Consider the following 23,039-nt stretch of genomic DNA (forward strand, 5'->3'; position numbering starts at 1 on the left):
GGTATTGAACTGGACATAGTCATCCCACACAAATATTGCTGGAATGTCTCTTGATATTGAACGAATTCTAGAAGGATTCGGATTGCTCTAAACACATGAATTTGAAACTACAGTTTAAAATTATTCATCTCTATGTCTGTCATTGACCCCACCCCGATCAGCCACACCACGCCACGCCACGCCACGCCATGCCACGCCACGCCACACACCGCCACGCCACACCACACCACACCACACCACACCACACCAAATTAAGAAAATCGATCTCTTCCCTTCCATTTTTTGTTCAAGCTGTGTTTTATCCAACGCCTTTGAAAAAAATATAAATCAGGAAATTCGGAGAAGTCCTGGAAGCTTGGCATTTTGCTCAAGCAGTAGGCATAGGGCAGGTCTTAATGCCAGCTCATATTTCTGCTTCTGTAAATCTCTCAGTTTGTGTTCCTTGTGCAGTAACTTGGGGCTTGCATGAGATCATTAGGTAAATATTTGCTACATCTTATATAAAAACACACAGTGTTCACTTGCTTTGGAAGCAGGTTGGCTTCAGCCATGTTCATGCTGTCTCCTATTTATTTATTTCTGCTCACTTTAATTGAGAAAATAGTAGAAGTTCAAAGTTGCTACCAAGCCTGTGTTTGGTGTTCATCACTAGCTCACTTTAAGAAACAGTTCCTGTTTGGCAAAGGTGAAAATTTGAGATGTGTGGAATGTCTGTAAGGCTTGTTATTTCCAAGATTTTCTTAGCTGGGGGAACAATTATATTGTGTGTGCTTCACACCTGATGTTTTGATTAGGTCTGATGTTGGATGGGATCCAGACTACCTCAACTCAGGGTCGTGGAATTGCAAGCGATAGCTCTTCATCTTTTGTAAGTGGAAGATTCATCTTTCCTTGAATGTTTCTAAAAGGGCCTCTCTCAGTGGTAATAGCAACATGGATGCCAGTCATTGCCATATTTTGAAACAAATTCTGCCAATATGATTAAGTGAAAGTATATTACAATAAAAATTAATACTACTCCAGTAATTTATAGTTGTTATTGACCTTGCTGCAACCTATTAATAGTTAATATTTTCACTTGTCCTAACTTGTGATGGGAAAGTTTTCAGATATTTAGGTGTTTTGTGTGAATTTTTTTTAATGTAAACGGTATTATATACCAGGGTAGTCAGTCATGCTGGTGGGGATTGCTATTTATTTATCTTTAATAATTGGGGTGGGAGTGGGGGAGATATTGCTAATTTTAGATTATCAAGGATATTGCCTCCGTTGTGACCAATGATAGTTAATGAGAGATTATTCTGTTAAGGTAGTGGCAGCAACTAGTGACTCTTGCTGTAAAATGGTAGAATGCTGGAGGCAATTAAATACTGGGATTTAATGGTATCCAATTTTCTTTTATTTTGATTGGTCATCAATGATTGGTTCTTTTCTCAGATATTATCTAAGATCGGTTTGTTTTGCCGTGTTCATTATACACATGACTGTTGCCAGTAAATGAGGGGGTAAGGTTGTGCTAGTTTACAGGAATATGTTTGAGCATCATATATTTAATGTTACGCAACTGAAACAGTGAGGAATAGTTTGGAAAATATGCTCATTTTGCCAAGAGATTGGTCTGAGTGATTTACAAGAAAAAACATTATATGAAATTCTCTTATCACAATAACATTCAAATGCACTCAGAAATTAGAGAGTACTTTGTGACAGATTCCAAACTCGTTCCAGTGTTATTCTGGATAACCATATGATTCAGAGGCCATCAGCGCCAACATGAGATGAGGCACATGTATAATTGATACAAACATGTATTCAAGTTTACATATATATTTGCATTGATGTACTTCCCGGAATTAAGACAGTGATTATAGAGAATGAACACTGTGTCCAAAGGTTAAAGACATAATATTGTTCATATTGTGTAGGGGGTGGTCGGGTAGCCTTGTGGTTGAAGCGTTCGCTCGTCACGCCGAAGACCCGGGTTCGATTCCCGACATGGGTACAATGTGTGAAGCCCATTTCTGGTGTCCCCCGCCGTGATATTGCTGGAATATTGCTAAAAGCGGTGTGTAACCATACTCACTCACTCATATTGTGTACTAAAGGCCAGACTTTTTATTTTAAAAATGTTTTTAAAATTTTGATCAGGAAATATTTGGTTGTTGGTTGTGAAAAATAAAACAACAAAAATGCATTGTTGTGATTTTTTTTTATATCATCTTAAAGTTTGATTTTGATCGGCAGGCGATAAAAACAGTATAACATCTGACTGCAGCCTTTCATTATCCCCCGCGGCGCGAAAGCGCGAAGCGGGGGATATAGTATTCACGACCGTCCGTACGTACGTCCGTCCGTACGTCCCACCTGTTTGTTGCCGCGATATCTCAAGAACTAAACACTGGATTGTCTTCATATTTGGAACTATGGTGTATATACAGACTCCGCAGACACCAGTCGGTTTTGGTGACCTTGATCCCATTTTCAAGGTCACAGCAGACAAATCTGCTTTTAGAGTTGGAAAACAGTGTTGCCGCGATATCTCAAGAACTAAACACTGGATTGTCTTCATATTTGGAACTATGGTGTATATACAGACTCCGCAGACACCAGTCGGTTTTGGTGACCTTGATCCCATTTTCAAGGTCACAGCAGACAAATCTGCTTTTAGAGTTGGAAAACGGTGTTGCCGCGATATCTCAAGAACTAAACACTGGATTGTCTTCATATTTGGAACTATGGTGTATATACAGACTCCGCAGACACCAGTCGGTTTTGGTGACCTTGATCCCATTTTCAAGGTCACAGCAGGCAAATCTGCTTTTGGAGTTGGAAAACGGTGTTGCCGCGATATCTCAAGAACTAAACACTGGATTGTCTTCATATTTGGAACTATGGTGTATATACAGACACCGCAGACACCAGTCGGTTTTGGTGACCTTGACCCCATTGTCAAGGTCACAGCAGGCAAATCTGCTTTTGGAGTTAGAAAACGGTGTTGCCGCGATATCTCAAGAACTAATCGCTGGATTGTCTTCATATTTGGAACTATAGTGTATATACAGACACCGCATACACCTGTCAGATTTGGTGACCTTGACCCCATTTTCAAGGTCACAGCAGGCAAATCTGTTTTTGGAGTTGGAAAACGGTGTTGCCACAATATCTCAAGAACTAATCGCTGGATTGTCTTCATATTTGGTACTATGGTGTACAGGCGGGGGATATTTCGTCACTCTGTGACAAATACTTGTTGTCTTTGTTACTGTTAAAGCCATCTTTTCTGTTTATGGTATAAAAAATATACCTTGTAATTTTTGTTGGTTTTTTTCTTCTTCTGAATTTACAATTTATATTTTTGGCCGACCTGTAAATTAAGCAAAAGACATTTATGTCCTCAGTAGGTTGAGCCATTAGCAATCCTTGGCATTCCATTGATTTGAAAGGTAGCTTGATTGTTGATATCGTGAACAAACTATCATTAATATGATAATGCAGTATACGGCACCTTGTGGACCAAAGAATACATCTATTATTGGTTACTTGTTTTTTCAACTTTTACCATTTATTGTTTTATGAAACCAGTATTTCATGGCGAATTCACGTAAAACTTTCATTTTCATAGGCTTTTTGCTGTACACTAATCCGTTGACCCTGACTCACATGTTTTGACAATGTCCCATCACCCCAAGCCATGGCAATAGGACAGTGACCTGATGTCCAGAACTGGTGGGTCACCATGGGAGACTGTGACTAACATCGCCTCCTCCCCTCCCCCTCCCTGCCCCACACCACTGATCCCCTTGTCTCCCCCAGCCAAGAGACTGGGCTAATCTCCTGTCTTGAGAGAAGCCTTGGTCTCAGACTGAAGGAATATTCATTGGTTTAGAGCAAGATGCTGACGTCTCCCTGGTCACAAATGGCATCAGTATTCGGTGAATGTAGTCCCTTTTCTTGCTGACATATCGGCAGTGTCTTGGTCATCAGGTCGGTGTTGTAGTTAACCAGCTGATTAATTTTAGACAGAGGAGGAACTTCAAAAGTCTGGGATCATGTCACCCATATGTTAACTGCTCGAAATGACTGCCGATATATCAGCGATTAAAACAGAATTTATTCACAAGGAAAATGATTAGGGTTAAGTTTTCACGATATGACATTAAAAGTCCACATGTGCTCGGTAGATCTCCTCTTTTAACTTTTATGTTTCTAAACACTGGCTGTTTTCTGTACATTCTAGGTGATCAAAAATAAAATCCGCATTTCAAGGACATGTCAAGATTAATTTCAGTGTGAAGCACTATATTTGGTGCACACATGTTTTACATATAATGTTAAAAAGTGTGGTTTATTGATGTTTTATCAAATATTTTCAACAAGATGCAGTAGTTTGGCCTGTTTTGGTTCTTGGTTAATGGGTGAGAGCTTGGTTAGGTGTACATGTCGTGAGGGTTGGATGCGTAAGTGTGTGTAGAGAGGGTTGGATGGGAAGGGGGTTAGGGGTTTTTTAGTACATCTCCTCATGTATCTCACACAGCTCAGTCATCACTTGAAGCAAAATTAACTTCGCAAGTACCTGTCAAAATGTTTTTTAATTTTGATTTGCAACATGTTTTATCTTGGGCCAACAACTACCTCTGAGTAAAGTTGGAATAATACATAAGCAACAGCCCTGGAAGTTAAAGTACCCAGCTCTGCTGTGTGAATCAGCGGTGATATAAGCAAGAAGGTAATGAGCCACACTTAATCATTTCTGGCTTTCTCTCAAATCACCCATGAGATTTCTAGTAATTTGTGTAGTGGCTGGATCTCATGGTTGTATCTTATGTCATAGGTTTGTATATGCTGCCATTATCCTACAGTTACAATACTGGGGAAGGTTACTAGTCCGACGAAGAAGATCTTTACTGGCAGCTGTGACCTGGATGTATGGAACAAATAAAGTCAAGTTGATTTTATTTTTTTTTGGGGGGGGGGTTAGTTCCAAATTTCAAGTACCATCAATCTTGATATTCTGAGGAGTGGAGTTTGATATGACAGATAACTGTATTCATCCAGCAGATTAATGAAATGATTTTTAAAAGAGTTTTTATACCCAGTCTTGTCATTACTTATACCAGTGAAAAGTAGGATCCTTGCTTTGATTCCTCTGTGCAGCTCACCCTGGTCATAATCCTTGTAGATTCAGGATGAATAGGTCTTCAACAACCCATGCTCAAGGATCATGCTTGAAAAGGCGACTATGCTTATTGTAAGAGGCGACTATGCTTGTCGTAAGAGGCGACTATACTTGTCGTAAGAGGTGACTATGCTTGTTGTAAGAGGCGACTAACGGGATCGGTGGTCATGCTCGCTGACTTGGTTGGTGATGCATGTCATCGTATCCCAATTGCGAGGATCTATGTTCATGACTTCAGTCACTGGATTGTCCTGTCCATTCTTGATTATTTACAGACCCCCATCATATAGCTGGAATATGTCTGAGTGCAGCGTTAAACAACAAACAAATCATAATACTTGTGTCCTCAACATCATACAAATTCTTTTAGATTTTCTGTGAAAACACCAGTACCTTGACAGCATAGAGCGTTGTTCACAATATCAATCACCTGATTGTCTGGTTCAGATTCAAGTATTTGGCTGGAATATTGCCGGGTGCAGTGTTAAACAAGAACATGTATAAGTCTGACTACCATGTTTTACTGAAATACTGGCAAAACCATTGTTGAACCCAATCAGTCAAACATCCCCGTATATCACAGCGAGTACAACACACGTCTGAAAGATTATTTATGCAGCAGTCAGCAATACTCATCTCTCTATTTTTACACATTTGTAGCTGCATGTGTAGGTACCACTGTTTCTTGTGTGAAGAAAGCGGAGACCAAATCCACAAACTTCCTCATGCTATGGCTGTTGTAAATCTATGCTAAGCCGACCTATGCATTGAAACCTGCATAGACTGTTCCTCGTGCTAAAACTATGTTAAACCTACATTGCGATCCAGACTTGTGAATTTCCACACTTCTTCATACTATGACCAGTGTAAATCCATGCAACGCCATGTTCTACACTACAATCTGCACTTATGAAATTATACAGACTATATCCTTCTTTGACTGTTGTAAATCAGTGTCAAAGCCAAGCTGGACATCGCTGTCAGCACTAGCCTACTAGCCCTGGACGACTAGCCTATAGCCAGGTACCACACTACTCAGGCTGTTAACCCTGGCTTGTAATAGCCCAAGAGAAGCTATTTTGGAAATTATGCCAAAAGATCAGTTGGGTTTAGTCGACTTTGTCTTTCAGTACAGACGTCATAAATCTGGATTTGACCTGAGTGTGCGTACAATAATTATGATCACTTTGTAGGACGGCCCCAGTCAGAAAATTTTAGTCATTATAGAGATAATGTTTAATGTTATTTTATACAAAGACTTATCTTCATACCTGATTATTATTTTTTTAAATGATGTTTTATATCCATTTAGAACTTTGATTTCAAACACATCAATTGCACAGTTCCCCCTTGAAACCTGTCTTATTTATCAAGTTTGGTAAGCACAAAGACCCCTACTGTTTTTCCAAGTATTTCTATCAACAGGTCTGTACTATAGTTCCATTGCTACCAGTCTGCTGTATCTTTTTATCATTAAGGTCCCTCCTTGTGAAATGTGATAAGTTAATGTGCAAATCTAATGGCACTAAATAGTTCCTTCCCTCTTTGAAGTAGAACTGGATAGCTAAGGGCATTATCTTTGGGAATCTTTGGTGAAAGCTGGTTTTAGAAATGGCGATGTAGGGTTTGATTGTTATCTACATCAAGACTGGAATATGCCCGAGTAGCAGCAGGTAGTGGTGACTAAATGGGGTTGGGGGTAGCAGCAGGTAGAAGTGATGAGGGGGGATCAAGTAGGGGGAGTCTAACCTGCTGCCTATTAATTGATATATCAGAAAGTGTTAAGTTGACATCTGGATGTGTATAGGATATCCTGTGTGCACAGATGTTGTGAGATAGTAATTGGGATGTGTTTGTTGTCCAACCGAGGTATGTCTTAACATATCTAGATGTAAAATAATTCATTCATAACATATTTTTTATCCAAAATAAGGCACGCTTTACTGTGGCTGAAATTCTTTTGTAAGGGCGCCTTCCCCTTTAGCATTTTGAGAAAAGAAGCTAACCTTTACACATCATGAACCCATTCCGTGAGTTCCATAACTAATCCTCATTGGTTTAATTTTTTACCAAATTTTGAGTCTCCTAAATGTGTTAAATATGAAGTAAGTCGACACATTGGTATGGTCAACGAGGCCATCTCCTTGATCGCTTGCACTGTTAGCTGACTGAATAGAAGTCAGAGAACTGTGATGACACTTTCCTACAAGAATGTCTACCGATAAGTCTGTCCAGGTGATGTTTAGTAGCCACAAGGGTGACAGCTTAGGCAAAACTCTGATGGTAGATCTGGTCAGAAGCCCTTCAACACATGGAGAAGATCCTTGACAAGGGATAGTCCCCTGGGGGCCAGTTGGTGCACTTCCATCAACAATGACTTGATAAGGACTACAGAAATGCTTTTGAAATTCGCTGATGGTAAATGCACCATATAGTCCGTATCTGTCCTTATCTACCGAAAGTCTGGGGCAAATTGAGTGATTTATTGCAGTTTGGTTCAGCTTGGACATGTTGAGCTGCAGAACTCCTGATCAGCTGCAGTTGTCGGGAAAATAGGATTAAAGTTAGGTGTTATTGGTATTTGAGGAAGATAATCACAAAATGAATTTGACAACAGTCGTTAGGAAGAAATTAAACATTGAACGTGTTTGAACTTGAATTGTGAATTGCAGAAAACTGTTTTTTTGTAATGGTTAATTTTAATATCTAATTGTTTTGATTTCATATTTTTCCTGAATATTATGTGTACAAATTGAATGATTATAAGAGTTTTGGTTACATCATGTTAGACTGATATGGCGACCTTTGTAAATAGTTACACATTAGACTGAGTGATAAGCCTAATAACATAATTGCATCCTGAATTCCATTTACTAGCTTATGTAGGTCAAACAGCATGCTGTACATGACAGATGTAGTACAGTGTTTGCTGAAGTCATGAGGGCATCGCATGGGTTGAAGGCTAAAAACAGTCTCTGGTTCATCAGGGAGTATTGGGTGATCACAATGAAGGCAGATAAGGCTGGTCCCCAGTCTATGAATGGGTGTCTGTAATGTCATGGTTGTCTGTATGTCAAAAGAGAAGCCTTGTGGTTAAATCTTTCTATCATCATTAATTTTGTATACTGAAGTCAGCGTCACATGGGTTGAAGGGTTAAAACAGTCTCTGGTTCATCAGGGAGTATTGGGTGATCACAATGAAGGCAGATAAGGCTGGTCCCCAGTATATGAATGGGTGTCTGTAATGTCATGGTTGTCTGTATGTCAAAGGGGAAGACTTGTTGCCTTTTATGGCAAGCCTCATAGGGTTGGTGAAGACTTAGGGCGTATTGGGTATTGGGTGAACACAATGAAGGCAGAGCATGACTGGTACCCAGTCTATGAATGGTCATCTGTGGCTTAGAGTTTCATGGGCTAGTGGGGTAGACCGTTCACTCATCATCCTGAAGAACTTAGGTTTGATTCCCCATATTGGGAATACACAATGTGTTTGAGGCCCATTTCTTGTGTTGCCTGCTGTGGTGTTGCTGGAATATTGCTAAGATGGCATGAAACAGTACTCACTCACTCATTGACTTGTATGGCTTCACCCCATTGGGATTCAAGTGGGCAACCTATGCTGGTCTTAAGAGGTATTTTGTTTGAGCTCAACTAAATCTGAAATTAGTTCTCGTGGCGATATGGCTGATATTTTTCCTCTGTGTTGCCTCTCTCATCGAAATTCCTGTACTACCATCTTTGTAGGGCCCTTCAAATAGTATGTCTGAGATGGTGCTCTGATATTGCTAACTGCACTGGAGAACTCATTCTGTCACTTACTAACATGTTGAATGAAAATATGAGGCTGTATCGATAATGCTTGTTACAAACCTCCCCGACCCGACCCGACCCGACCCGACCCGACCCGACCCGACCTGACTTTCCTCTATACTGGCAGTAGTACAGGACTCCAGTGACTCACACTTAAGTCTTGGCATGTGAACAATAGTTGTTTTTCATAATGGCATTGTGTTGAATGATGAACGTCCATACTCACCTTGAATGGCTGCTAAATGTATGTAGTCACTACTTTACTTTCAAATTTGTGTGTAAAATTTGTGATTTAGATATCAGGCAGGTGACCGCCTCCGTGGTCTTGTGGTAGAGCGTCCGCCCTGAGAGCGGAAGGTCCGGGGTTCGATCCCCGGCCGCGTCATACCAAAAGACATTAAAAGATGGTACTTGTTGTTACCCTGTCTGGCGCTCTGCAAAAAGGGGCTAAAACAAGACTGGCTGGCTCGGAGTCAGTATACTGTGTCTGAGTGGGGTATTCATGTGAAACTGCGGAATGGTATCTCAGTGAGCTAGCACTATAAATCGGCATCAGTCTTGACTAGTACAAACAGACACAGACACACATCGCTATATAAGTGCAATTATCTTGGACGCAACGTTAAACCCAATTTCACCTCACCTCACCTATCAGGCAGGTGTTGATTGAAATATACACTATTGTAATGATGCACTTGTATTATTGGTTGATGTCATTCACTGCAATATGATCACATTTGTCGTAAACTAATTGAGTGTGCCCGTTCGGTTACCATAAACATGTTCAATGGTAACTGAGCGTGCTGCACTGTGGCCCCACATTATCAAAGTTCTGTTGTTTAGCTTTAATAGACCCCTACTTGATGGATCTGTCGAGAAATATGTACAGGTGGCCTATTCACAAAGCTGTCATAGCGCTAAGATTTGCGTAAAGGTGTCATAACAAAAAACAACTTAGCTGAGTCTATTTGCAAAGCTGACTTAGCACAATTTTTTTTAAAGTTTTCTTAAGAAATACTAAGACAGGGTTTGACCTGTCCTTGGAGCTTACGACAGGTACAATGGCAGCCGAAAGATGGCATGTTGAAGATTTGACAGTATAGGTCTACTGTATCTTTTCTGACACAAAATCCATGTGCACTTTCAAACCATGACAACAGATTACAGAAAACACTGCTGAAACCTTGTCTTTACCTGTTGTGACTTTTGCCTAACAGTGAGTCCATAGGAGCTTAACAATCAGCATTAAGAGAATTATTTCGGGAAAATTATTTGTTTTAATTTTAGAGGAGAGAAATGTTTTGTGTAATAAAAGATTTCATAGACAATATGTTAGTCTATGAAACAAACATGCATCTGGGATATTTACAAACTTCTATTTTTGTTTCTCTTGCGTGAGTTTCAGTTTCCAGGATGAAATAGGCATCCATGATTTTCAACTCGCAAGCTTTTTTTTTGAGATTTGTTTAAATTTTAGACATGCACAAGTCCCCTTATTCTGTGTTAAATAAAATCAGGATCTATTTCTAAGGCTATCATCCTATTTGTTTACAAATTATTTCAGGTGTGTTATTAAGCCAAACGAAAAGGAGGTTGTAAAATGTTAGACCCCGTAAAATATGAGACAGATTTAAGAATAGCTCTTATGGCAGTCGTAACGTTAGCTGTAAGGCGCCGAATTTGTCTTAGGTAAGACAGCTTTGTGAGGAGGCCACCTGGCACTCACAAATGATTTTGGGAGTTACGTATCTATATTTGACTGTATTTTGACCACATGTTCTTTTCCTATGATTTTATATTTCATAATGTATATTTTTTAGGATATTTGAACTTTCAGTTATTCATTTACGGTTTGATTTTCAAAACTTTAATGTTTATATTTTCCATCTACTTGTATGTGACAGTTTTAATAATTTTATGTTTGATTTTTCAGTTCGCCGTGTTCCACCTCACTTTTCAATACCTCCCGAAGACATCAAGGTGATGCCAGGGTCAGACGTCAACCTCACCTGTGTCGCTGTGGGCTCACCCATGCCGTTTGTAAAATGGCGGGAAGGTGCACGAGAGCTCACAGATGAAGACGACCTGCCAATCGGTAGGAACATCTTGCAACTGAAGGATGTCCGCAAGTCCAAGAACTACACCTGCATTGCATCGTCTGACCTCGGGAACATCGAGGCCATGGCACAAGTGGTTGTGGAAGGTGAGACTGTGTGTTGTCTGTTGTTGAAGCTTCAGCACTTGATAATAATCTGGTGACACTTGTGTAGGCATTGCAATATATGAAGAAAATATGCAAAGCGCATTACAAATTATTAAGAATGAAAAAATCGTTAAAATCCTTCTTAAATCCTTCTAAAAATCATCTTTTATTTCATTGATTTTAATTGTAATAAAAACAGTGCCATTATTTCACAGTGTTATCCACATATTTACCAAGTGTGTAAACACCCCACTAACTGCATTACCCTCTAATACAGTGTGTCATGGTAGACGACCCTGATGCATGTAAATAGCAGATATATACGTCGGTAAATGGCCTCGCATCAAGCCTGTGCTGACACTCATTAACTTTGATATAGACAAACGCTGGAATGGAGAATCTTGTGTGATAATGATGCTCAGTGTGTAAATGACTGTTTGATACCATTGTACCTTTATTTGTCACCATTCGGATGCCTATTTCACTGCATGTCAATAAAAAAATATACTTTTTGTTTCCATTTGAAAAATTCCAGACACTTATAGAAAGATTTTTCTTCCTTAAAAGCTGATTGTTTTTTACCTAAAGTGTTTAAATTATTATTATTTTTAGGAAAATTGTCCTAAATTGTTACCGTATTACAGATCATTCCTGGTCTTATGGTATTATTTCTTCTTTTTGTCAAACATTTTCACCAGAGGTGTCGAGAAAATTTTGCATCATGCAATGAAATTGGACTGTTTGAACTGTGAAATCCGAATGTATTGGAGAGATGTATCTGTTCTGTTTAAATATTTACCACTTATTCCTCATTATTTTCTCTTGGTATGGCTGTGTTGTCATCAGCGCTGCATGATGTGTCATTATAGCAGTGCCCTCACATTCTCGCCATACAAATTATTGATTGACTCAGCCATCGCTTGAACAGATGCATGATCGCAACCCAATTGTTTATAACATATCCATATTTCGTTACCTCCCAGCTCTTTGGTTTGTAAAATGCTGCCCTTATTTTAAATCTGAAGGTCTTTCTGGACCACATATTCCTCAAATACCCACCCAGCTTTTATCATTTTTGTTGGCAATGTGTATATGTTGAGTTGGGCTGGAGCATGTTTCCTTGGTAACAATGTAATGGGGGTGGAGTCAGTCCTTGATAGACAGGCCGCAATACAGTAGTCCATCCAATGGGCTGGCACTATAGAGAACTTGTAGATTCAGTGCTTACTCTGCCTGTGAGTGAAACTCTAGCCTTCTTGAGATCTGCCTATGGTTTGCACAGCTTGGTACCACCACTATACAGAGTCCAAGCAGGATAGTATTCTATAGCACTGTACAGCTAGCCAGCCTAGCTAGCCGTCTCTCACTCTCACTGTAGCAGAGGGACAGTTTGCCCATAAGTTACCTGCCCTATACACTTGTCAGCACCAGACTTCGACTTGGAATGAACTCCTCCGTGTGCATGGTTTGGAACACATATTTGAGCCTGTAGGCACGGATTACTCACAGCAAGTCGTTCACTTTGCCATCAACTTTGGATATTTCTCAGTGGTTTACACGGACACTGCCCACGTGACGGCGTGATCTTGTTTACCTGCACTGACTCTGGATTAAGAATTTTGTTTTCAAAACGGGATCATTATACTTTGTTTCTCTTTTTGTGTGCTGTCGTACCAAACCACCGAACGTCACGTTATAGGATTATTCTCATTCACCCTCTCTCACTCAAGCTGTGTTCTTTTGGCTCGTAGTAGCACATGTCATTTTGCAGTGTTCTCAGTTCCAGACTGATGTAGCCAACACACATCAGTACGCCTCTAGTTGTTGTTACATGACTTATTTTTCGCAAGAGTCTCTGATGCTGTGGCATCGTGGCTCATTGTTGTGAACACTGGTGCCCTCTGCCACCACCACCACCACCACCAATACACTGCTGCCACCACTTCTACACGAGGTTGCATCGTCGTCCGTCCAACTGCACTCTCTGTCTTGGCTATGCTCTAACCACCACAGCTGCAGGTTCTGAGTGGGAGCATGGCGCCCCGAGGTCATTGCCACCACTTATCTAGCTTAAACATTGAATGTGACTTACTAAAGAGGATTTTAGTATGCTGCATTGTGTTCTTCCAACCTTACAAGTCTTCCACCTTTACTACAGCACTACCGAATCCACCAGCAGGTCTAGAGGCGTCCGATGTTACCGCCACATCGCTCAAATTGTCCTGGGATGTTTTTGCCTCGTCTGGTGATTTGTCCTATATCGTGCAGTACAAACCTGTAAACAAACGTGGAGCTGATTATAAGGAGAAAACGGGTATTGTGAATCCTGTGTATACAGTAGGGCATCTTATGGCCTTCACCAGATATGAATTCCGAGTGATCGCTGTGACCAACATAGGTCGTGGCAGTCCTAGCGACACTATCGAAGTGACAACGGGCGAACTAGGTTAGTTTTACCTCCCAATATTGTGTGCTGGCCGCTTTTTATTTTGAGATTTTGTATGATTTTGATTCTGTTTAGTTGTCAAATCCACTCTCCTAGCATGACCACTGCACCCTTTGTACTGTTTTAGTTGTTGTTATCCCCCCTGCTTGACCTTCACCTTAACCATGAGATTTTGCTTTGTGTTCGTGAAGTTTAATGTTTCTCGATGATCATGTAATTGTTCGTTATTTACATCACTGTGTGGTTTTATTTTGAATGTATGTTATTAGTTAAATCTAGATACTCACCTTTTATATTTTTTTTCCAAGTTGTATTTTTTCAAATTTCATACAAACGTTTCACAACCTCGATGTAGTGTCACATTTAACAAAGATGTGCATATATATATATATATGCTTGCTTTCAGGTACAGGATTATTGCCTAAGATCGTAGACACATTAAATATTTCATAACATGAGGACTGGGATCAATAATGTAGCACTCCTCATTAAACAACAGACTATTGTGGTCACTGTTCAATTTTTATTTTCGCACTAATGAAAATATTATTGAACACTGTCATTATTTTTGCATTCATACGATAAAGCTAGCAGTCGACATCAAAGGTAGCTCTTAGCCATCTCCCAGAATCCCTAGTCATGAAAGTCGTATGCATTGCAATTCAGGCAGGTTAATGGCCACCGGGCATAATGTTGACGAATCTAAATGTCACTAGAATCTTTCTGGGTCCTAATGTCTCGTGTGAAGGTGACCCAAATGAGAGATTGATCTTGTTCACGATATGGCATCAATTCCACCAAATTAGTGGCCAAGGCAAAGCCAGGGAAAATATGGGATTGGAAAACTCTGAACCTGAGGCTTGAAAGGAACTCGAAACACTCCTTACACAATATTTTTGGAAACAGTGCCCTCGAGTTTGTTGATTGACAGAAAAAAGAGCCACAGGTTCTGCTTTATTTTGATCCCTTGGTTCCGAAAATTCAATATACCGGTAAATGGAACCACTTCATATGGGTTTCCTATGAAAGGTCTGACTTTTTTATTATTTATACAGTGTTAGAAATTGTCACTCATCCTGTAGTCCTGGCCAAACTGTCCAATAGTTAAGGTATCATAAGGACTAGTAGAAATTTGCAGTTTTGAAGGGTTTTGCTATATGTTGTCATTATAAGGACCAGTGGACTAAAAATGATGGTTTCTATGGCTGGTATATCAAACTAATCTATTCTAATTGTACTGTTATCATGGAGTTTAGCTTCACACAAGATACCATTATTTCTGTCTAAGCAACAATTAGCTTCATACTATCGCCATCAATTATGAAAATTAAGCTTAAAAGTCATATTGGTCCGTAAGAGATCAGTATTAATGATTTCTATTGAAGTCATGTCATCCAGCTGAACATGGCATCATTAGCAGGTATGCTGAGTGATTCGGCCATTTTCCAGAGTCACAGGACTGTGACAGATGAAGCTATCCATTAGTTCGGGTTTCGCTTCATTTACCTCCCAGACAAGCACCGCCAGACTAATGGAACATGCCAAAAAAAGGAGATTTTATGTTTACATTCCTTTATGATCTGCTTGATAAAGTGTAGCATCCGCCTTCATTTAATCTGACAAAGTGAGGAATTAGGATGGTCTGAGATCAGTGTCCCTGTGGCCTCATTGTGTCTTGTCTGTTACACTTGGAGTCCATAACGTTTGTTCTGTAGTGAGTTTGAACATACCTGCCAGTACGTGCTCCACTCCCAGTAGGGCCATTATCAACAGTTGGATACCAACATTGCTTGCTTTCGTTTTTAGTTCATGGCCAACAGTTTTCTAGTGTTACATTATTTATTTGTCTTTGTTGAAGGGGTGTTTACCTAATGAATTCATTTACATATAGAGAGAGGTAAAGAATGTGTTGTTTATGTAGGTTCAGTTCTGTATGACTGACAGCGTGGCGCCATTATATTCGCGAGAAGAATGTGGCAAAATGGAATGGTCAATGCTATAGAGTATGTCGAAGAAGTAGAACTGTGCATTGCTCAAGCCTTGATGCTAAAACAATGTATGAAGAATAGATAATGTCATATTGGATATATGTCAGGTATTTTGTTTTTAGATGAGCGATTCATTGTTTGTTGGTCGATAGTAGTAGCCGTTTCAATGGAAAACTTGCATGTTTGATGATAATGAAATACATGTGTGTTAAATTGTTTTTTGTTCATGTAGTCTCTAAATGCTTCTGTTCTTTACATATCAACATTTCCAATATTGTAGCCCCACCTCCCTCCTCCTCTCCAGGCTGGTGATATCAAAGGATACTGACCAGCCCCACCCCTGCCCCTCCCACCCTCCTGCAGTGCTCAGTGCCTGGTTTCCACAGCTACCCCTGACCTGGGGGATATCAAAGGATGCTGACCAGCAGTATCCCCTCATCACTCACAGAAGGAGGCTCAGCCCATCTTGTTTATCTACACTCTCCAGGGGGCTCTTTACGAGGGGATATTCTTATTTCATCACACCATTTGGGTTACTCTGACATAAATATTTTTCTAAGGTACCAAAACAGTGAGATACTGAGTTGAAAATCAAAATTATTTCCTTGCCAACATTAAAATTTCAAATTTACTCAAATTCACATGAAGAACAATATGTTATTTTGCCTATTATATTCACCAGTGGCGCCTTATCTTTGACCATGTTCTGTCTCACATGTATCATGTCCCCCCTCCCCCTGTCCCCCCCAGACCCTCCCCTGCTGCACCATCTCAGGTCTGTTCCAGTTCCCCAGGTGTTCCTGATCAAGTCTTGTACCCCACTGGTTGTAGGGAATCTTGGTAATCTTTGCCCCTCCAACTTGGCCTCCATTCCACATTGTAATCTGTGTGGTAAGGTGACGGACTACTGTAACGCCCGTACATGACCACACAATCAGGACCTGCCAACATGGCTTTGTGCACAGGAACCTTTCTCATCTTACCATGCTCTCCCTTACTACATGGTATTATTTAGTCACTATTAATCCTTTTAGGGACAAAAACAGCAGCTTGTCCTGCACTATGACTGGAATGTGTGCATCTGTTTTAACTGCAATTCCCCTAACAGTCTAGATGTTAAAATAGGCATGTCCAGTTAGCTCTATTTTACATAATAACAATGGAATTTATTGTGTATTAAAAGATTTCATGGACAATGCTGAGACTCATGTATTCCATTCAGTCCCATGCTCTTGTCATGCAATCCCATTGACTTGTGGATCTCATGCTTTTCAGTTCACTTCCCATGGTTTTAAAAACAAACTCGGTGTCTTCCCTTTGAACTCCCTAATCAGTGAAGCACTCCTCATGGGGCCATCTTTTCCCAGCCACTGTGATAATCTGACCCAAGTTTATCTGGATGTACTTCCATTGATGTCTTCTATCCTGCCCACCAGTCTGGACTCCACCCTCCCCTGCCTCCATCATGAAAGGATTATTAGCCCAGACCCCCTTGTGTCCCCTCCCCCTCCCCCACTGTTCTGCTTTCTGCCTCTCCCCACCCCAGGGGGTAGACTTTATCACCCTTCCAAGGGATCTTTCATTACAATGCCACATGGCCACTCCATAGATAAACATCATCCTGTTGTCTTGTTTACAATCTTCAAATTTTGCTTGACATTCAGCTGATTCAAATTTTGGATAATGTTTTTACGAGTCTTGGCCAAGTTTCATCTGGTGGTTTATGAACCTAATTTGCCTTCTGACAGTGACAAATGTCTGGCAGGAATAATCTATGAGGGCACTGGGGTCATTAATAATTGGCCAACAGGTTTTAAACCTTTGCTTCCAGACAGATCCCAAATGTTTCCTTGACATCTGTAAACAAAACATGCAAACTGTATGAAGTTGAATCAGATTGTGGCCATTTTTAAATTGTTCACTTCTAGACATCTGTTGGCACTGTGATTAGAATTTATGACTCTTTAGGTGGTAAAATCTGAGCCAAGGTTAGTTTTATTTGTTCCAGAGGTGTTTCAGAAGCCCCAACACTCTTAATATTTCACCAAAGTAAAGAATTTGTCGTGTTCCACCCTCATCAAGATTGGTGTGAGGAGACTTGATGATGGCCGTTCTTCACCCAGGTGCCTCGGTGCATGATCTACAGCTCGGAGGATCTCCGTGTGAATCTATATTGCTGTACTCTCAAGGTTTACTTAACAATAAAGATTCCTCATCAATTGGGTCGTTATAATTGTCACAGGGGATTGGCATTGATTATAGACTGGGATGGCTCGGATGACAGTTCCGTATTACAATTAGCCATTAAGTATATATATCTAACCCTTGTAAACCTTTGGTGCTTGTAATTGTTATCATATGCACTGGTAACAAGAAAAATGGATGGTTCCGCTACTATACCTAGGTGTGGTAAAGTAGTCTAGTAGTTAATGCATTAGTTAATTAGAACCAAGATTGTGTTCATTTCCCCTTGTGGGTACAACACAAACCCAGTCTGTGCCAAAAGTTCCTGAGTCTATTAAGCCGAAATTGTCTCTTGGAAATTCTGTCTTTGGACTATTGGCTGAAATCCCAGACTGCAAACTCCCTTCCTGTGCTTTGATATTGTTGAAATATTGCTAGGAAGGGTTACTTACTTATTCACTCATCCATACCTCCTGTTACAAGAAGGAATGTTTTAAAAATATAATTTTGACAAAATAATAGTTAAATGCTCCAGAATTTCAGGATATAACGGTCTTGATCTACCTCTATTTTGTTTTCCATCAAACCAATGCTAATTTTTCTTCCTGATTACACAATTGAATAATTGCCAGATTCTTACTGTGTTGTATTAAAGTTATAGACTTAAGGAGTGGCCATTGGTTCATTGAGTGGCCATTATGTTTGCCCAAGTATATGCCCCACTGGTTTATATATGTTTTACATCCTAATGACATCAGTGTATTAATAATTATCCCATCATTGAAACGCAGAGGCTTTGGGTAATTCTTGTCTCAATGTTGCTTTAAACTTTCACCACTTACAGTCCTTATACCTTACACCGAAAGTAAACATGCCCCTGAATCGATTATTCGTCCATAAATGAAGGACCGCTTGGGTTACCCAGGCCCAAAGTGTAAAGCATTGATCGCTTAATTCATAACAAGGAGACATAACAGTGTTAGGTGACTCTTAATGGTGTGAGGGTTGATGGTGAGGTAAGGAGGGAGAAATGGATACCTTTGAACTGGCTACTGGAAGCTGGATTCCTTACTGCACAAGCATGTTATTGTAAGATCATGGGAAGCGTTTTGATGAGGAGGAGCCATGTAGGTAGACAGCCAGTATATAGTCATTGTATTTCTGATTCAGAATCACATGATTTTTACCTTTATCAAAGATTTGTAACGTTGAAATGATCTTTGCAGCAGTATTTCCATCTTCATTATTATAGAAGCAACCCTTAGCCCTGATTCCTACATGTAATCTTCCTTTGAATTGTTAAGTAACCAAAGCTTTACAATTAAGTGTTAATTCCGAGTCAGAAAGAATTAAGGATTACTATTTGAAAAGTAACTGTGCAGATACTCAAGAACTGATGTACCTTTTAAAGTAAATGCCATTATTCAGCAGGAGATTCATTTGTTGAGCAAACTACTTTCTGGAAGCTCATGTGGGTTGGAATAGGGTGGAATTGTGCCTCTTGAAATAATTATCCACAAGGGTTGGGTCAGCTAAAGAATCAGTGATGACCCGGGAATCTTTAACAAGGAGCCACTTCACCGGTGATAAGGCTGAGGTTTTAGTATCGTGGTTTGGATACTTGCCGGTGTACTTCCTATCATGTAGGCACCATTGGTCTTGTTTCAGGAGTCTGGGCCTCTCCAAATGTCTAGCAGAAGTTGCTCTTAAATAATTATCTTTGAAAGATTTGGTCACTTTAATATGGTTCAGTGAGGACAGTGCCAGATGTGCCTAATTAAGATATGTTGTAGGTAATTAAGATACAGTCCTGACCATAGATACCTCTAGTACAGGAGAGGCTGATTGTAGTGGTTGTTGCACTCAGTGTTATCATATCGTGGTTGCAGAACTGAGGTAACGTTGGTTTAAGGATGTCTTGATCTGACAGACGTAGATAAAATCTGTTGCCACTGTTTAAGGGTCTGTTTGAGTCAAAGAGGAGCTGATGAGTTGTTGAAGACACTCCTAATTAATTCCACCTATTGATAAAAGCGTCAGTAGTCATGATCAGCCATTGTAATTTGTGTGCTGAATGGGAGCAGAGACCACCCAATATGGTTGATGGCTGAACCAGACATTGTGGAATATCCTCTGGGTATCTGAGTTCTTGTTCTACTGTAGGATGGTCAGTTTATAATGGTTCAGACACATGGATAAGAAACATGTGGAAATATTCAGTTGTAGGAGAATAAAAATCTGTAGGCTTTTGATGATCCTTTGAGGTGCTGTTCGAGGATATCTAGCTGAAATCTAAATCATGCACACAAAAAGCAGCACAAGGATCACAGATATTTGTTCTTCAAGACAAATTCAAAATGATTTACTGAAATATATCTCTTAATGAGATAACGTAAATTCTTTTGATGTGATTTTGAAGTGAAAATGCTAACAGGTCATGGTCATTCAGAAGAACAAAGATAAATTTCATTTAAGAAACAAATCTGTTACAGGAGAACATGCAGCAAGTTGAAAATATGTGCATGGTGGCATTGTTTGATTCAAAATGTCAAAGAGCAGGCAACCGAAATCTATGGTATTGATTAGGACATGATTAGTCTTCCTTCCCAATGTGGTACTATCCTGGAGGAAATAGCAGACGGCTTCTTTACCTGTGGCAGACGTGGAGTAGACGCACATGAACCTATCTGCAGGGTCCTCGTTCCCTCTGATTATCGGCAACATACAGCAGAAGTCAGTTTGTTCTCCGGTGACACAGAGTGTCAGGTCTCCACACTTCACATGCTGAACATACCTTCTTCCTCACAACCGTCAACCTGTTGCTCAAAATAGCAGAAAAAGAAACGGCAGAAAATGAATTTGGGTCTGAGTTATCCCAAACTTGCACCAATTTTGTTTATTCTTCATTCATGAACAAAGCCTATGTACCAGTTACAAGAGGATTCATTCTTGAACATTTGGTCATACATAACTTATGAGTAGCCATGCAGTAGCATGTGGAAATGCTGACTATGCTAGATTATTTTGAACCCAGCTCACTCACTCACTCTAGTGGGAGGTAAATGTTGGTCGGGTCTTTTAGAAAATAACCAAATTCGTGGTTGGTGGTGCTCGGCATTAAGGGGATGAAACAAGGACTGGTCGGCTCGGGAGTCAGTATATTGTGTCTGAGTGGGGTAACCTTGTTAAACGGTGGCATGGTATCTCAGTGGGCCAGCACTATTAAACTAGCATCAGTCAGGACTGGTAAGCAGCCACACACACATACACACATGTGCATGCACGTCGCTATATTAGTGCAATAGTCTATAACTCAAGGTTTAACCCCATTTTACCTCACCTCTTTTAAAAAGTTAAGTTAACCTTGTAATAATGTACTATAGGAAGTCTTCAGGTGCAGTTATAGTAAATTCTTTTTGAAACATTTTGGCAGGAAGTCAACCATTTAGGCTGTATATACATCTGTCATTGGCTTCAGAAGCTGTCGGCAGGCGGGATTGTGTTGCAGACATGCAGATTGACAGCATGGGCTTGGCAAGTTAACAAAGGTCGTTATTATGGCATTATGTTTATGTAGGGACTGAGTTTTGCCCATAGAACCAGGATGGATACAATCTCAAGATGTTTTCAATTACCATGAAGCATTAACTTAGAAGTTATGTACATTTTGCGAAAATATGAGTGGTTTTCTTGATAGCAAATGAAAGTCATGCTGATCCCATTTTGTCTTAATATAGAATGAATTATTCAGGTATGTTTGGAGGAATGAACTGTTAATCCGTTATTGGTATTGTAAAATAGTTTTGTCTGCTATTTTCAAATAGACTAGTTTCAGAAGTATGAGATTAAACAGCTCCCAATTATTTACAACTAGATACAAAACTATTTAGGAGTGATGTAGTTTTGCAGTTTTTCGTTGATTCCCCTTTCACGGTGCGTTTTTTTTTAAAAGTAGATGGCGGAAGTTACTGATCTATTGCTACATTTGAGAGCAACCTGCCGGAAATGTCTGGCACACTGACAAATGTTAAGCATCTTGTTGAACCCTGTAACACAAAGTTCTATTGCTGCTAATAATTTCATTAGAAAAGGTTTACAAAGCAAGGCATAATATGCCAGCACAGGAAGGATCACTTCACAACTGGCTCCATGCAAGTGGTCATACATCTTGTCAACAGGCTTCCAGAACAAGATTCATGCAAAACAGGTAGAGGCTGTCAGGGTTGGCTGCCAAACGACTAATGGAATGCTGCCTGTTTGGCTTGTGTTTATTTTGTCTCCATTGAAGAGGAAAATGAAGAATTGTTATCATGGGTTAGAAGATGGACCGAAAGATCCTTGGATACGTTATACAGGCTCACCACCCACTGTGGGAGAAGATAACATGATGTCTGTGCCAGTGCCAATCTGTTTTAGACAATCACTCCTTGTGTCATTGTCAGTTTCTATTAATCTCGTTTCTAAAGAAAAGTCTTGAAAATAGCAAATGTAGCATTTATGAAAAAGAAAATTAAGTGTAAGGATATTTTGGGAATATGGAATTGGTGTAGTGTAAGCTTCGAAGTAATCAGGGATGAGAATGGATATTTTTCTTCTCAGCTGAAACTTCTTTTCAATGGAGTGTGATCCATAATTTGGGGGTGTTTATGGACCCCTTAAAGCCATCAGATTTAAACAAATTTTGGGTCACTAAAATTCGTGGAAAATTTGTGGATCTGCAGAAGATTCTCACCCCTGAGTCATGTTGAATCAACTTAAAGCTGAGCAAATGAAAGAAAAGGAATGAATGGTCATCATAGAACTTTTCAGTTTCATAACCAGATGTTAATTATCAGCGAAAATCATTAACCACATAACATGCATAAGATGGTGTCATACCATTTAACCTCCAAAGAACTTCCAAGAAACTTTTTGAAAATGTCTTTGCCATCCAAGAACCTGGACCAAGATTCAATTTGTTGTCAATGAGGCGCGACATGAATCGTGTCTCATTACAGATAGTGGGACATCGTGTAGTTTTGTGATACAGCACTGCCAGTAGTGACCTGGATGATGTTGTGATAGATACCACAGGAGGAGGTTCTTCAGGTGCGATATGGTGTGAACGTAAGCCTGCTGTCACATGACGTTACTGTGGCTTGATGGGAAGCATGACAGGCCGTCAACTGTTGAAGAGTGATGGTGTGAAAGCCGGGATGCATGTGTGCAGGACTTCTACTCTGTGGGGCCGGC

At 40.0% G+C, this 23,039-nt stretch overlaps 1 protein-coding gene across 25 annotated transcripts in view; it reads left to right on the plus strand.

Moving 5' to 3' along the window:
• Positions 1-23,039, plus strand: part of LOC124142441 (tyrosine-protein phosphatase Lar-like) — a 483,544-nt gene that overhangs the window by 387,517 nt on the left and 72,988 nt on the right. For 21 of the 25 annotated variants that reach the window (XM_046510959.2, XM_046510976.2, XM_046510967.2 and 18 more), the window contains 2 exons: positions 10,920-11,189; positions 13,348-13,635. In XM_046510959.2, the coding sequence (XP_046366915.1) occupies positions 10,920-11,189; positions 13,348-13,635 (558 nt within the window). The remainder of the gene's footprint in view (positions 1-10,919; positions 11,190-13,347; positions 13,636-23,039) is intronic. The other 4 variants (XM_046511077.2, XM_046511085.2, XM_046511112.2 and 1 more) reach the window with 1 other exon arrangement.

This window comes from Haliotis rufescens, unplaced genomic scaffold, assembly GCF_023055435.1.
Source record: "Haliotis rufescens isolate VD_foot unplaced genomic scaffold, xgHalRufe1.0.p SCAF_2, whole genome shotgun sequence".
NCBI classification, from domain to species: Eukaryota; Metazoa; Mollusca; class Gastropoda; order Lepetellida; family Haliotidae; genus Haliotis; species Haliotis rufescens.